Here is a 17,264-nt window from a genome sequence, read left to right on the forward strand (position 1 = left end):
CTTTTTTCCAACCATTTAAAAATATAAAAACCATCCTTTTCTCGTGAGAGGTACATGAACAGGTGGTGGACCAGATTTGGCCTGTGGGCAGTAGTTTAGGCTTTAAAACACAGCCTCCTATGAAACATGTGTAATCTGTACCATAAAAAGCTCTTACAAGTTTTACACCAGTGTGCAATTATGCCCAATGTTCCTCCTATTTGACCGTGGAAATGTTTTTTTCATGGGACATTTGTTACCATCTCCTGCGATACTTCTGTGGAATAACTTTTGAGAAATGCTGACCGAGAGAATAACTGTGTGCCTACAGGTGAAAATTTTGGTTGTGGAACAAATCGGAAATAATAAGAAAAATTATCTTGTCTTTATTACTCTTGTTCTGATCAGAGAATGGCAATTGGGAAAATGGAATTACTACTGTAAGGGAGGCACCAGTTAGGCACTTCAGCTGAGTCAGAGATTGGCTGAATTGAAAGGGAACATGATAAAAGTCCATACCATTGGTCATCTTTCAGAAATATGAAAAATGTGTGCTTTGCTATAACATGAGACAAAATAGAGGTGCTCTAAGAGAGGTAAAATACGCAGTCAAGGAGGAAAATTTCCAGAGGTTATATGCAAAATATAAGAAGTAACAGTTATTTTCTAAAGTTTTAACATCTTTATTTTACTTATTAAAATACTTTTTTTTTTGCTTTAAAAGTATTTGTACTTTTTGTGGTGATTTTTATTTTTTATTTTTCTTTCTTTCTTTCTTTCTTTCTTTTTTTCTTTCTTTCTTCATTTATTTCTTTCTTTCTTTATTTATTTTTAAATACATTTGTCTCTGCCTCCCCCCCACCACTTTCCCTTGCCCCCTCCCTCCTTCCTTCCCTCAGCTCTTCCCCTTTGGTTTTGTCCGTGAGTCCTTGCTATATGTTCCTTGACTTTCCCCTTCCCTTCCCTTTCCCTGCCCGTCCCTCCCTCCTTCCCTCTTGTCTCTGTTGATTTATTTTCCTTTCAGCGTTGCTAGTCATATTTTCCTTGCATCTTTGTATTGTTGGTTAGGTTCCGCTTATAGGTGAGATCATATGGTATTTGTCTTTCGCCCCCTGGCTTATTTCGCTTAGCATAATGCTCTCCAGTTCCATCCATGCTGTCGCGAAGTTTAGTAGTTCTTTTTTCCTTTCTGCTGCGTAGTATTCCATACTATGCAAAGTTTTAAAGTTTTTTTAAAAACTTAGTTTATATGTAGTAAAATTGTCTTGAAATAATGTTTTCAATTGTCATTTTTCTGTATCTTTGAGAAGTAAATATGTGTGACTCAGGCAGTGATGGTTATTACTTTACTATTTTTTATCATATTTTCTTATTAAATAATAATATTGCTATGCAGAAAAACATCAAGTTTTTTTTTTAAATCACTTTTAGAGAAGAACTGCATTTCCCATTCTTTTATACCTACTGTAACCATAACACATACACATGAAAAATAAGTGGAGTAATTATGCTTTCTAAATTATGTCTGGCATTTGACCAACAGCTACAGCCTACGGGAGGATGCAGAGAATATGGGATCATCCCAGCTGACAGTAATAATAATTCATCTAACAAATGCAAGCATGGTCACGTGCCCATTTCTATAGAATATAGCAACAGTGTTTCATTCTAAACCTGTGTAGGAGTGGAGTTCTTATAATTTTTGCCAACAAACTGATAGCAAATGAATGATGGAATTGTTGAATCATTATTGATACAGGAAGGTACTAAATTACAAAGTTTGTTTTTATCTATTTTGGCCGTCAAGATCTCAGCAGCCCGGGTGTTCTGAGTCCTCTCTCAGCACACCTCAACAGTCATGCCTGTACATCCCTAAAGCTTTCATATCCCTCATATACAGCTTGAAGACTATCTTGGATATTTGCTCTTTGGAACAATGTCTAATTTTTTTTTCCAAGCAGAGTACCACATCTCCAAACATTAGATGTATGGTATAATGTTGGCTATTTTGTGAAATCAAGACACTTAGCCCTTGATTGTGCTAGAAAGTGGAGACTGAGTGTCATGATACCATTGGTATTCTTCTAACATATATCATAGCAAACAGACTTGGAATGCAGTGCAAGATAAAGAAAAGGCAAGAAAGGCCCCCAATAGCACAGTGTGGACAGCTGGTATGGACATATTATCCATCTATGACTGGAAAAGGTTATATAAACAGTGGGACAGTGACAGAGTACGCAGATTAATTGCTTAAAGCATTCAATAATTCTTAAAACAGACATCTAAATAAATGGATGTATTCTGGAGTTTGAGTTCTGAGAAATAATGTAAGAAGACTTTATTTTCCTTTGGAAACATAGCCTTCCTAAGAAAAGAAGATACATTAAATAGTGTAGTCCAGTGATTTTCAACCTTTTTCATCTCATGGCACACATAAACTAATTACTAAAATTCTGTGGCATGCCAAAAAAAATGTATTTTTTGCCAGTCTGACAAAAAAATATGTATAATTTTGATTCATTCACACCAGACAGCTATTGCTGTGTTGGCTCTTGTCATTTTTTTTTCCTTTGATAATCTAAGGGAAAACAATTCAGTGCTCCTAACTAAATAGTCAAGTGTTGAATGTTTTAAAAATTCTTGCAGCACATCATTTAAAAATCACTGGTATAGCCCAAAAGTGTGAGTTATAACAGTGACAGATGTGCCTTACTTTGAAGGGACTACATCTTCATATAAGTGAGGTTTGTATTCTGAAATTTTTGTGTTCATATTATACTGTCAGATGTGAGGCAGGAAGGACATACTATTGTGAAATAGTAATGACAAAATGAAAGAAAAGGCCTGTATAAATCTTTTTGTACACATTATCCCCAGATGTTATTATGGACCCACCACTTAGCTTCATCTCTTGCAGTTCAAGCTAAGCTGTTTCTCCCCACAGACCTCCAACACAAATCAGTGGGTTTAAGACATATTCTCTAGGGATTTTGATAGGATTTAAGTAAATCCCCGACAAAAATGCCCTTGGCTTGCCAGCTATTATTAAAGGCAGAGATTTAGAAAGCAGAAGATCCTAAATTCATCTGTCTTGTGATGGCCCTTGCCCTGAAGATAGGAGGAAATCTGCCTATGAATACATTCTGAAATACTTGCCTAAACTTTTTTTCAAACAATCTGTTGGCTAGACCAACACCACAGAAGTCATCTCTGCATGGTATTTGTAAGTGTAGTAATAGTCAATATTATGAGTGTCTGCAATATCATCAGAATTTTAAAAGTTCAAAATAAATGATCATTTTTACTGTGGGATCAGTAGGTTTTATAATCACTTATTGAAATAGGAGAAGTAAATGCAAATCTAAACACCCAGTTTTGGCAGGGATGTGGAGAATCAGGAATACCTAATACCTTACTCTTTGTCTTTGAAATCAGTTTATCTTCCATAAAGTACTGGGTCTCAGAATTACCTGGAGAGCTTCTTCAAAGTACAGATGCTCATCTGCTGAGATTCAAATTCAGTTGGTCAGGAGTAAAACACAGCCTTCCATTTTTAATAATTTATTTTATGTTTAAGAATACTGTTTGTAAAGCAAGTCTGATTTTTTTTTTTTGTAAGTTATACAACTTGCCACAGCTATTGACCTATTTTTTTTAATTTACTGATATTTTTACAGAGAAAAAGAAAAGCATTCATTGGTTGCTTCTTGTATGTGCCCTGACAAGGGATTGAACCTGCAACATTGGTGGGTCAGGACAACATTCTAACCAACTGACCTACCCTGCTAAGGCCAACCTAATTGTTCTTGAGCACTTTTTGTGTTCCACAGGTGAAACTAGTTCTCTTTCATAGGTATTTCCCTCAGTAGGCAGTTTGGATTGATTTTCTTGTACTAAGAATTTCCTTATCCATTTTCTCTTTTTATATTATAGTTTTTCTTACAACATAAATCTATTTATATCATTAAACATAGAGCTTGTTTGTTGCTCTGCTGTTTGGGAGTGATTTTATAGTGGAGAAGGGAGCTTATGGGTCTTTGTTCTACCATCTGGGAATCAGGAATTCAGAACTGTCATTCGTACTATATTAAAGGCCTAAAAAGTTTCTGACCGGTAAGGGAAGAGAAAGGCATAGGAGCTTTAGGAGAAAGTAGTGTCATGGAGGCTTTTTCTTTTCTTTTAAGATGAGTATCAGTAATTGTAGCATGGTGAGGGCCTGAACAATCAATCAAATAAAACACATGTTCTTTAGTTGTATGAGTTTTCTCTGGAAATAGGCGACCATTTAGGTAGAAACTGGGGATCACTTCTACTCTGAACCAGAGATGGAGACAACTCACTCTAATAAACTGGGCCTGTACAGGGAGTATATTCTAAGCCTCTTGTATTAATAATATTGTTTTCCTTTCTGGTAGAGTGTTTCACCATAAATTGTAGCTCCCTGCATAATGTATTGAAAGAATGATGGTCTTTACATATTTGGGTATTACAAAAGATACATCACTAGAATCCTCAAATGTGGAGAATATATATAGGTGTATTTTACATAAATTTGGTAGTTGACTGATTTTATAGTTTAGATTTCTTTTAAAGAAAGCTGTGATGTTCCATTATTTTACAAATTAATAGGGATCCTGTAAATTTTTAGTGGATTTTATTCTAACCAATAAGTAAAATGGCATACCAAATGAGCAGACGTTATCTTAACAAGATATTCTTTTGTCTTCTAGCTTCTTTTTTTAATGTATTCTGAGGCTAATTTTGATCTCTTTAATTTCTCTGTTTTTTACATTTCAATTATACTGTGTATTTTACTATTTATAGACTTTTCATAGACTTTGCCTCATGTATACAAAATGCTAAGGAGATTTAAAACTAGGTTGGATATACATTCACCTGCTTTGACAAAAATAATAGAGTAAACCACAAATGAACTTATGTCTCTTTCATGTAAGGGTTAAACTGGTATTGTAATTCTGCTCTATGAAGTTATCAGGGGTTCAGAGACATCCTGCCTCTTTGCTTTGCCTTACCCACATAATCCAAGATGGCTCACTACCATACTGTATCCCAGCCAGCAGGAGTGGAAATCTCTCATGAAATTTGTTTTATGAAAGTGCCTCCTGGAAAGCAAAACTCTGGAACATTAGACTGCATAATGCATTTATAAGATAGTGACTATCCATAGAAAAACTAAAGGTATAGTTGTTGAAAGGCATTTACTTATCAGCTAATAATCAGAACAGTAATGGATAAAACTAAGATGACTCTTTGTATGAATCATGGGAGTAGGGGCGGGGAAGGTGGCAGATAGAAAGAATGCCCGTGTTTAAAGTCAAGGAAGCTCAGTTTTGTTTAAAATATTCATGGAAGTAGAGCTGGATTCCAATTATTTCTTGAAAGGAAGGCATTCTCTTTTCCCATGAGGTTCTTTCTTTAGTTTAGACCTTTTATCTTTAAATGGCTTTATTCTATTGCTCTTACTTCAGGGTATCATTGTCTTATGTCCCTATAGGAGATTGGGCAGGTTTTTCCATAATTGAATATTTATTTCACATTTAACCAAATATTGGAACTCCTGTGAATATCACCTCCAGTTTCTTGAACAGATCTTCAATATCACGATAAATGACATTTAACATTTAGCAGCAAATTGTTCACAGAAATTCTAAGTTGTATCCAATATAGCAGCACTGAAGCCTTGGTGATACATTAGTTTAGAACTAGACTTAGTAAGGAGCATCAGGGCCCCAGCGAGCCTGCCATTATTCACACGTCCTGTCAGTGCTCCTTGGACCCTTCTCATCTGCTCAGTCCCTCTGCTCTTAGCTCTTCCCACCACCACTTCCTAGTCCAGCATAACTGAATGAGAGACAGATTTCTGGAGATTTAAAAAATAACTTTTTTGAGTTACAATGTACACACAATAACAAGCATGCATTTAAAGTGTACAAGATGGTGAGTTTTGACAAACGTTTATACTGTGTAACCACCACCATAGTCAAGCCGTGACACATTTCGAAAGTTCTCTCATGGCCTTTTCCAGTTATTTTGCAGCCCTCACCTCCAGTCGCTGGCCGCCACTGATCTGCTTTTTGTTTCTTTTCAGATTACATTACAATTTTTATTTTTTTAAACAAAGGAAAACATGTATTTTTATATTTTTTAAACAAATGGGAAAATACAGGCTTTTGTTGTTTCTAACACATACAAATACAAACATCAGTTTTTTGCCATTCTTGGAAGCAGGCAGCTGTAATCTGTAGTGGGTTTGATATATCAAAAATGTTCATGGTTTTTTTGTTTTGTTTTGTTTTTCAGAAAAAGTTAAGATAAAAACTGAATATAAGATTTCCACACAAAATTTTGTGCAATTGGCCTCATTTACTGAGCTGTAACTAACCAGCAGCATCTGCCTTTATTATGTTAATTTTGATTCTTTTGAAGAAGTTCTGAAAAATAGACCATATTGAAATAACTTTTCTATCCATTCTCATGTCAGTGTATTCCTTAATACACATCAGATTCTTTCGTTGTATCAGATTCAGTTGGTGTATCCCTTCGTTTCTGACTGGATCTTTTTCATGCTGTTAAGGTCCTCACTAAGCTCCTTGAGCATCTTATAAGCAGTGTTTTGAACTCTGCATCTGATAGACTGTTTATCTCCATTTGATTTAGCTCTTTTCACGGAGTGTTGATCTGTTCTTTCATTTAGGCCATGTTTCTTTGTCTCCTCATTTTGGCAGCCTCCCTGTGTTTGTTTCCATGTATTAGGTAGAGCTGCTTTGACTCTGTGTCTTGGTAGAGTGGGCTAATGTAGTAGGTGTCCTGTAGGATCCAGTGTCACAGCCTCCCCTATTACCCAAGCTGGGTACTCAAGGTGGGCCCTTCCTGTGGGCTGAGTACACCCTCCTCTTGTAGTTGAGCCTTGGTTGCAGTTGGAAAATCAGTGGGAGGGATTTACCCAGACCAGTCAGCTGTAAGGACTTGCTGTGACCGACCACCAACCACCATCCTCCATAAAGGATCAGTTGTTCAGAGGCAGAGTGACAATGCTCCAGCGTGGTCTGTACCTGTCCACTGGGTGCACTGGCCCTGGGGTTTCCCGGGTGGTGCAGGCCGAGGTCAGTCCCTTCCTGTGTTTTTCCCAGGGCCACCCTGCCTGAGCTGTAAGGCAATCTGAGATGGCTGCTAGTTATGCTGGGCTTGGAAATTCCCAGGAGACGCCAAGCTGTGAATCTGAGCAGGCTGTTGCTTGTGCTGGGCCTGGGGCTCACTGAAGCCAGCTGTTGCTTGTTTGATAAGATTTAGGAAGTTATGAAGCATGAGCCAAAACCCGCCATTCATGTGGAAAAGCAGCTTGGGTGGGCCTGTATGTGGCATGGGGCCCAGTCTCTGGGGATCTCCAAGGCAGGTCAAACACTGTTAACCAGATTGATGGGGTCTCAGGTATGGCACCAGCCTGCCGGCTCTCTGGGGAAGGGTTTAGAAAAGGGACAATGGCCTCTGCTCACCTTGTTGGCAAACACTTCAGTTTCTGTATGTATACCACTCGCACCTTTCAAGCTGCTACCCTAGTACTGGAGCTCAGAGGAAATAAGTCTGAGTAGGTGAGTCCTTGTGTGGCTTCTTCAAGAGGAACTGCCTGTGGCTCCAGCAGTTTCCTCCACAGACTCAATCCCTGGTGTTTTTTGCAGCCAGATGTGGGGGGCTTATCTTCCTGGCACTGGAACCCTGGGCTGCGGAGTCTGATGTGGGGCCAGGAGATATCCCTCCTGAATTTTGTTCTCCGCATATGGGTGAGGGACCAGCCCATTCCACACCTGCGCCTCTCCCGCCAGTTAGGTAGATGTGGTTTCTTTATTTCCATAGTTGTCAGACTTCCATTCAACTTGATTTCAGACAGTTCTGAGAGACGGTTGTTCTATATTTTAGTTGTAATTTTGATGTGGTTGTGTGAAGAGGCAAGCCATGTCTGCCTAGGCTGCCATCTTGACTGGAAGTTTTAAATTTATCTTAAAATTGTAGTAGATTAAACTTTGATTACATGTCCATGACAATAATGCATGTAAAGCTACTAATTTCATTCTTCTTTTTTCTGATCTCTTTACGGATGTTTTCAGGATTGTGGAATTTGTGAAACATGATTATGTAATCATTCAATTTAAGATACCCAGTTGGAGGAAGAGGGAAAAATAAACCCTGGAAGCATCCTTTCATTCATACTCTTTTATGTCTTAATTGGTTTGGCCAAAATGTCTCTTTAGTTTTTTTATATAAAATAAAAGACACATTTTTCATTTTCACCAATAACTATTGATTTGGACATTTTGAGTATGTTGAAGCCAAGGGTGCTACTAAACATCTTCCAATGCGTAAGACAGCCCCACAGGCAAGAATTATTTGGCAAATTTTTCAATAGTACCAAGAAACTTCACAAGCCACTTTGACATGTTCAATCAGGCACAGCACCTTCTCCTGCAGGCACTGCACAACTGCACAAATCTTTTTTTTTTTTTTTTTTGGCATTTCAGTTGCATTTTTACCTTTCTTTAAATAATAAAAGTGTAATACACCAAAATGTTATGAAGTTTCTTCCATCTTCAATATTAAAATGGTTGCACAAAAATTCACCAATTTTGATTTTTTTTTTAAATGCATGCTGATATGACAGCTGTCACAATACAGTCCAACAGAATTGTTTCAAATGAAGTTAACGACAACTAAGTGGTCCTAGAACCGTCTTACAGGAAAAAAAACTAAAGTTTTTGGCCAACCCAGTACCTTTCTGTTAAACACACACACACACACACACACACACACACACACACACACACACGTGTCTCTTAAATTGTTAACCATCATCATTCCATCATTAATTATATCTCTTATTGACTAGTGATAGAAAGCTAATGTGGTGTTCTCAGGAATTCAGGAATTATCAAAAAAAAAATTTGAGCTGCATTTGCTTTGGATATTTACCTCCTATTTCTGAAATTTTCTCAGAAGGGGAAAGAGGACTGAGAAGGTGGTGTAACTATTTCTTTGTTGGGTTTTCTTTTTTTCCCAGTCTTACTGTTTCTTGAAGCTCAAATTCCACAGCAGAATACTTTTAGAGACATCTTGATTCTATTAGAATTTGCAGGTCAAAGGGCAGGTTCAACTGTTCTGGTAGTTTAAAGCATCAAGAATGGAGTGAATAGACCACTTTAATGGCTTAAAGTTGGATTTTTGCTACTACCTACTCATTATGCAGGTAATATGGCATGTTAGTCATGCATTTGGGCGTTTCTAATCACTTTGAATGTTTCTGTGTCCACATTTTCAATTTTTTTTAACTGAGGAAAAGAACTAATAGAACAAAGAGAGTAATTTAACGGGAGGAGCATTGCAGTTTTTATGTTGCTCTGGGTTTGTGGCATCCATGTATTTTATTTGCTTGTATTATTCCCTAAGGGCTCATGGGAAATGAAGTCAGAATGTGGTAAACTTCTGAAAGTCAATTGTTAATCCCCATCAAGGTTCATTTTCTTCAAACCGTATTAGAATTAGAGTAGGTGAATTCCAGTACTCAAGCAATTGACTCTGATTTAAAAAGGAACTATTTCTGGTATTTTGTATTTTATTTTTTTTAAATTTTTATTTATTTATTTTTAGAGAGAGAGGAAGGGAGGGAGAGAAACATCAATGTGAGAGAAAGACATCAATCAGTTACCTCTCATACGTGCCCCAACCAGGACTGAACCCACAACCCAGGCATGTGCCCCGACCAGAAGTCGAACTGACAACCTTTTACTTTGCAGGAGTACACCCAGCCAACTGATCCACACTGGTCAGGCCTATTTTCTTTTTTCATAGTGTTCTGTATCTTTCAGTTTTTCTTCAATGAATGCATATGAATTTTATCAGAAAATACCTTTTTTCAAAAAAGCAATTAAGAGTAGGTAGCTACTAAAATAAGATTTTTTCTTTTTTTGCAATTTGCTTTTTTTCACTCTGAATTCTATTCCACCTGTCCTTAACAAATTTTTTTAATGTACATACTTTTGAGTGCTGTCTTTAACACTTAACCACATAAGATCAACTATACCACATGGTCTTCTCTATCAGATGTATTAAGGGAACAACAATTTTTCTTATTCCCCAAAAGTTACATGGCTGTGGCTATTTTTTTTTTTCAAGAGATTGTTCTCCCTTACAATGTCCATTTCAAATTTACCAAAATTTGGATTAAAAAAAAAATACTATCTCCATTTCTTTGCAAAAACAAAAGAAAAGCTAAAAAACCCATAAAAGTTACTGACATCACCTAGAGTTTACATGAGTGTAAGTGCTGGCGGCGAAAATGGCACCAGGTGTTATACCTTGGTGCAGCAACCTCAGCACTTAAGTTCTGGCTAAGAAAGAATTCAGAACCTAATCTCAAACTTTAAGAGACAATTTAGAAAGTCACAGAGGTAGAAGAAGTGAGTCATAGAAGATACAGGCTCAGGAAACAAGCGCAAAGGAAAGAGCGCTTGAAACTGTGAGAGAGGCACAAGAAACACAGCTGGAGGAAAGGGGTGAGGAAAGGCTTGAGTGTGCTCTGTAGGGAGAGAGCCAGGCTAGATCTTTCCTAAGGGCTTATACAGGTGGGGATTTAAGGGGAGGGTCTCAATAGAACATTCATCAGCTTTCCAGGTGTGTCCTGTTAGGGTTCTGGACTGTACTGATTGGTCATTGCCAGGGCAGGGGTCTAATTAGTCAATGCAGCTGGTCCTGGAATCCTCACTTGTCTGTTTGCTGCTTCTCTGGGCCTGAAGCTGAAACGCAACTGAGGCCCAGGTGATATCCCTAGGGGTTAACGCTTGAGGGAGTGGTCGTACAAGGGCTCTCGTGGGAGTTGAATGAGGTCACTCTTTAGCCCCTTGTTCCTCCTTCAAGGGGGTCTGCTACATGACTAGCCACATGCCAGAGGAGGGTCTAAACATGACCAGCAATGTGAAAGATCAGGGTGTCTACTGCATGACCAGCGATGTGCTCTAGCAGATGTTCCCTAGAAGGAAAGGTCACGCTGGGGGGCAAGGTCCTTATTTTCCCAACTTCGCCTGTTGCTAGGCCCTGGGGCTTTCCGCCCTGGTGACCTTCTGTACCTGGCCCATTGTCCTTGCTCCACTCATGTCTGTTTAACTGCCTAACCCTTAAGTACAATATGTAATCAAAGCATTTTATTCTCTTGACTATAAATTGCCCTTTTAGGCACATACACATGTAGAAATGAATGTCAAGATTATACCTTTAAAATGAGAAGGACAGTGGTATGTTCATCTATTAGGGGATTTTTAGAGGGTGAAAGCCATGGGTGTGGAGAGAAAGTATGATTCTGTGCAGTTCAAAGTATATTATCAATGCTCAATAAAAGATAAATAGATATAAAAATTCTATTTGAATTGTATATAAAACAAAAGACTTCAAATTATATCTTATTAAAAAGACATTATTCCAATAATATCTTTTGTAGCTCAGCCTCGCATGCTACATCCTATATTTTAAAATTTAAAATCTGAATTGTCACCTGTTGCTATTTGGGAATGTGACATTTTACCCCAGAGATTAACTGTACCACACTAGCTGGCCAGGTATATCGTTTATAAAAGAATTTGGAATTCAGTCAAGAAGTTTCAACAATATAGAATAATTTTTACTATTATATATTATGAAGCATAGAATGGAACTGAGATCCCGTCATCTTTGTATCTTGCATCCAGCAAAAATGCTCGTGGCTCAATCTAACTGAATTAGAATAATCTATCTTTATTCATTTTTTGTTTGCCTGCAGCTAATTTGTAATTCTGTCAGGGCACAGAAATGCAGCACCCTAATTGAGAAAGCACATTTCTCATTTCAGCTTTGTCAGTCTTTGAGATTCCTAAAAAGGAACAGATGATAGCAATCAACAGGAAACTGCACAGTGACACTATCTTGAACTCCTTCACCTTTAAGCTCATTTCACCACTTAACATATTTTTTTCAAGTGGTCAGTGGATATATTTAGACCATCATTATCCCTTTGGTGTTGACTGGAGCTTCATGGAATACACCATCTGCCATATCTTAGAATTATATAGTGTGTGGAGACAGTGGAAAGTTATACTGAAATCGTTGAGGCTCTTCTTCCCTTCTAACAGCAAAGTCTAATTAAACAAATCTTCATTTCCATAATGTAAACTAATCTACAGCCTCCTTTTGTTCAGAGTTCCCCAGACCTACCCATCCAGAACACAAATCCTTCTCAGAATATTAAGATAGTCTTCCAGTTTGTGGCTAAACTAAAACTCTTCCATATGACTGCTATTGAAGCATAATTATCTTAACAAAGACGGAAGCAAAGTTAAACTTGGGCAGTGCATTCTCAGATTCATTTCCTTGTGTCATAAGCTTAGGTCACTTATATGGTTCCTGTAAATCAAATCTGTCTTCTCACAGATGACTTACATAAAAGATGAGCTATTGAGGAGCACATTTTAGACAATGAGACTAATTGCTCACCAACTTCATTCTGATTATTTTATAAATTCCTCATGTTCACCCCCTACTAAATCCCACCTTCTCTTCCTTCTGGATAGTAACCAAAGAGTAGTTAGCTAAACCACAAGGAATCTGTGAAGTTTAAATTATTGTTTCAAAGCGTGCATAATCATTTCCAAAAAAGCCATGACTGGAAATTTAATTTGCATTAATGACATAAAAAGAATTGAATTATAGACATTCAGAATTCCCCAGAAACAGAGGGCTGAGTTTCTGAATCCTTATTACTAACATTTACAATTTGTTGTACACTCTATACATAAAAATATTTTCAGTTCCGCTAATGCCTTATTTTACATGAAAGCAACTGAATAGTTATCAAAATGAGCTAAATGGATAAAGTGTATAGATGACAAGATCGTTCTTACTTTAAAAAAATTATTAACCTTGTTTACTTTTCAAATTTAACTACATCTAGGAACTCTTTATTGAGATGTCAGTATAACGCGTGATAAAGATATTTAGAGTAAGAAAAACCTGAATGGGATTCCTGGCTGCACCCTTTTTACTTCAAGTGTAAATGTGGGCAAGCTATGTAAACTCACTAAGCCTTAGTTTCATCACCCATAAAATGGGTATAATAACAATAGGAACTTCAAAGAATTGTTTGAGGATTAAGTGAAAGCCTTGGCATTTTCTTTCTTCTGCAGGCAAGAAGCTCTTCTGGCTGCCATTAGTGAAAAAGATGCCAATATAGCTCTTTTGGAGCTTTCATCCTCTAAGAAAAAGACTCAGGAGGAAGTGGCTGCACTAAAGCGGGAGAAGGATCGTCTGGTGCAGCAGCTCAAGCAGCAGGTATAATTAAATGCCAGGAGGGTCGCTGGGACCAGCTCCCATGTCCTTGCCAGCTTATATATTAAGGTCTTGGGTCTCATGTCAGACATCTGATCTTTGTATCTAGTTAATTTTCTTTTTTTTTTTTTTTTGGACTTTTATGTCTTTTTGTGGTTGTTGTTGACACTATTACAGATGTCTCCATTTTTCTCCTCTTTGCCCTCTTCCACCCAGGCCCTGCCCCCGCCCTCCCGCTTCCTTCAGGCCATAACCTCACTGCTCTCTGTGTCTGTGTGTCATGCATGTATGTTCTTTAGCTAATTCCTTCACCTTCTTTCATCCAGTCCTCCCACCTTCTAACAGCTGTCTGTTCCATGTATCCTTTTTTAAATTAAGTTTATTGGGATGACATTGGTTAATACAATTATATAGGTTGCAAGTGTACAGCTCTATGATACATTATCTGTATATTGCATTGTGTATATACTGTATACTGCATAGTTAATCTTTATAAGCTGAGTTGTCATCTTTGCAAATCTCTGGCTATGTCTAGGAAAAGCAGAGTATTTTTGGTAAGAGAACTAGTTTAGAAAATGTCACAAGTCTTCTGTGAGAGTGTTTCTTTAACTTTGTGCAATGATTGGATGAAATTAGTGAAATTCTGTCCATTTGAAATGAAAAAGGCTTATTTTTTTAATAGCCAGTTAGATTCCTACTACAGAAGGCACTAAGTATATTTTATTTATATGATTATCAGTTATTCAGGGCTGGGTAAACTCTAAAGGTAATAAGTGTATTTTATTTATATGATTATCAGTTATTCAGGGCTGGGTAAACTCTCAAGGTAATAGCAGTTTTGCCCTTTTCCAAATTTAATGATTAATATTTCTTAAGGCCTTTATCTGTGAAAATAAAAGCTAAGTTTGTCCTTTGATGTTTGCACAACAGTGTAAATATACTTAATGGGCAGAACTTGCACACTAAAAATGGATAAAATAGGCCCTGGTTGGTGTGGATCAATTGGTTGGAGCATTGTCCCGGGGAAAAAGAGGCAATCAATCAATGTTTCTCTTCCCCTTTCTCCCTCTCCTCCCCTGTCTCTAAAACCAGTAGGCATGTCCTCATGTGAGGATTAAAAATAAAATGGGTAAAATGGTAAATTTTATGTTGTTTATTTTACCACAATTTAAAAACTGGGGGGAAAATTCTTCTTTGAAAATAAGGAGAAAAATGTATGTTTAAACCTGCGTCCCCTTCTGTATTGTTAATGCTCTTCGCTGGCCGTCGCCGTACGATTTGCGGTGGCCACCATCCCATCTTCCAGTGTCACCCCTTGCATTCCCAGTCACGTTTTCTGTGTACTTCGACTGCCCACAGTTGCTCTTCTGCCTGAAATAATCAGACTAAGAACGAGTTTTTCAAGGGAAGGAATTTCTTCTTCTCTGTTTTGGGTGATCAGTCATCAATTGATAGCATTTTTGGCATAATATGTAATGTCCAAATCAGCAAGAAACCGTATTTACATAATGAAGATATTTTCTCTGTTTGTAGGCCAATATTAAAACTGCTTAAAAATAGACTTTATGTTTACTTACATGGCTGCCTTTGCTGAGAAAATACTAAAAGATGTCCCTTTTCTATAGTATTAATAGATGACTAATAGAAACAACCAACCCATTGCTCATTTACAAGTGTAAAAAGCTTTTCCAATGTCCTAAAGTGATTTTTCACAAGAAGAGAACATCATCCAATATTTGGATGCCTGTTTAAGTAAAGCAGAAAGAATGTGCTTATTATTAAAGACATCTTTCCAGTAGTTCAAGACTGAAATTTGGTTTATCAAAGCTGATAATATGAGTACAGTGCTCACTGCCATTGACCAAGGGGTGGGGACAATGGGGAGATGCTGGTCAAAGGGTACAAAGTTTCAGTTACACAGATGAAAAAGTTCTGGAGATCTAATGGACAGCATGGTGGCTACAGTTAATAATACTGTATTGTATGTTTGAAATTTGCTAGAAGGATAGACCTTACATGGTCTCACCACACCAAAAAAAATGGTAAGTATGTTAGGTGATGAAAATGTCAGCTTCATGGTGATAATCATTTCATAATGTATACATTTAGTGTTAAAACACCACACTGTACACTTTAAATACATACAATTTATATTCGTCAATTGTACCTTAATAGAAGGGGGAGCTGATAATATAAAATAGGAGGCTATTGTGCAGGAAAGACTATCACTAGTTTGTGAGTATATATATTTAGCAATATCAGTTTTCTTAAGTAGTAGTTAGGCCTGAAGATACAGACATATGATTTGACGAGTTCATGGTCCCTCTACCTTAAGAATAGAATAGAAAAAAATGTCTAGCAGACTAGAATACTGTATCTCATTCACAGTGGCTTTTGGTTATTTGGTTGCAAGACTGTATGTTTTCATTAGGTGAATATTAATATTAATTAATCCATGATTATAATGTTAAAAAGGAATTGCTGAAAAATTCCCAACATCTTACATCTAACTATATGCCTTGAATATTCTATAGTGATGTGACATATATATATGAAGAAAAATGATGTAGTTCTTAGGAGCCCTTCCTAACAGTGTTTTTCTGTCTCCCTTCCATGTAAAGTTTTACGTATCTGCCCTCTCAAAATGTGTCAAGGAGTATTTCAGTTTTTTTCTCATGACTGAGTAATATTCCATTTTATATGTGTACCACATCTTATTTGTGACAGCATCATGCTAAGCAAAATAAGCAGACTGAAAAAAGTCAAGAACCATATGCTATCACTCATCGGTAGAATATAAAACTGAAAGCAAAAAATGAACAGAAGAAAAAACGAAAAAAATTCATAAACCAGAGGGAAGGGAGAGAGTTGTAAAGGGTAAAGGGAGTCAAATATATGGTGATGGAAGAAGATTGGATTGTGGGTGGTGGGCACACAACGCAACAGACAAACGATGCGTCAGAATTATACATTTGAAACCTATTTAATTTTATTATCCAAAGTCACTCGAGTAAATTTTTAAAAAAAAGTGTCTAAGATGTTGTGAGCAGAAGGAACTGGTCTTGCCAAATACATTTCGATTCTTTAATTTCTCTAAGTGTGTTTACTGACTTTTCGACAAGGAGAGCCTCTTTTGGAAAGAAGATGCGGCATCAATGCTATCTTAATATAAAGCTCCTAGTCCTTGAATTGCTGGAATGTGCCTCAGTCTGAAGGCCATTTTCTAACAAGGAAGCAGTCAACATTGGCCAGGCTCTCCAGTGTGTGGAGCTGTCACTGCCTAATGGGCTGTTGGCATTCATGTGTGACTCCCATTGTCAGAAAGAGGTGAAGCAACAGGGGGTTCACAGATTTGGAGATCACCCCTGAGGTGGTCCCAGTTTCCTTACGCACATACACCCCCAGGATGACTTGTCTCCCTGACTCATTCATGGCAAAGCAGCACTTCAGAGGCTGCATCAGAGAAAGGAGACAGGGCTGGTGAAAAAAACAAAACAAAACAACTAAAGGTTATCAAATGAACTCCAGATGTGTTATGGTTGGCGCCAACCAGTATGTTCACATTATATGAAGGGAGACCCCAAAAACCCTGGAATTTATTTATAAAAAGTATCTATTCTTACATGTTTAACCTTCAGCCAGCTTCAAAGTGCCCTCCATTTGATGCAATACACCACTTGAGATGTTTTTTCCACTGCTCAAAACAGTTTCTGAACTTGTCGATTTTGATGTCTTTTAGTGCTTCTGTCGTTTTTTGTTTCACCTCTTCCATATCAGCAAAGTGTTTGCCTTTGAGGGTATTTTTTATCTGTGGGGGGTGGGGGGAAAGTCGCTCAGGGAGAGATCCAGTGAATAGGGAGGGCGGGGCAAGGGGTCATGACATTTTTGGTCAAAACCTGCTGAACACTCAGCTCGATGTAGGC

General features: G+C 37.5%; 1 protein-coding gene across 6 annotated transcripts in view; it reads left to right on the top strand.

The window, feature by feature from the left end:
* The window catches only part of ERC1 (ELKS/RAB6-interacting/CAST family member 1), a 565,692-nt gene that overhangs the window by 416,057 nt on the left and 132,371 nt on the right, over positions 1-17,264 (top strand). For all 6 annotated transcript variants that reach the window (XM_054577182.1, XM_054577180.1, XM_054577185.1 and 3 more), the window contains one exon: positions 13,200-13,344. In XM_054577182.1, coding sequence (XP_054433157.1) covers positions 13,200-13,344 — 145 coding nt within the window. The remainder of the gene's footprint in view (positions 1-13,199; positions 13,345-17,264) is intronic.

Source organism: Pteronotus mesoamericanus, unplaced genomic scaffold (genome assembly GCF_021234165.1).
Source record: "Pteronotus mesoamericanus isolate MK-2021 breed Mesoamerican mustached bat unplaced genomic scaffold, CSHL_Meso_final contig_41, whole genome shotgun sequence".
Lineage (NCBI taxonomy): Eukaryota > Metazoa > Chordata > Mammalia > Chiroptera > Mormoopidae > Pteronotus > Pteronotus mesoamericanus.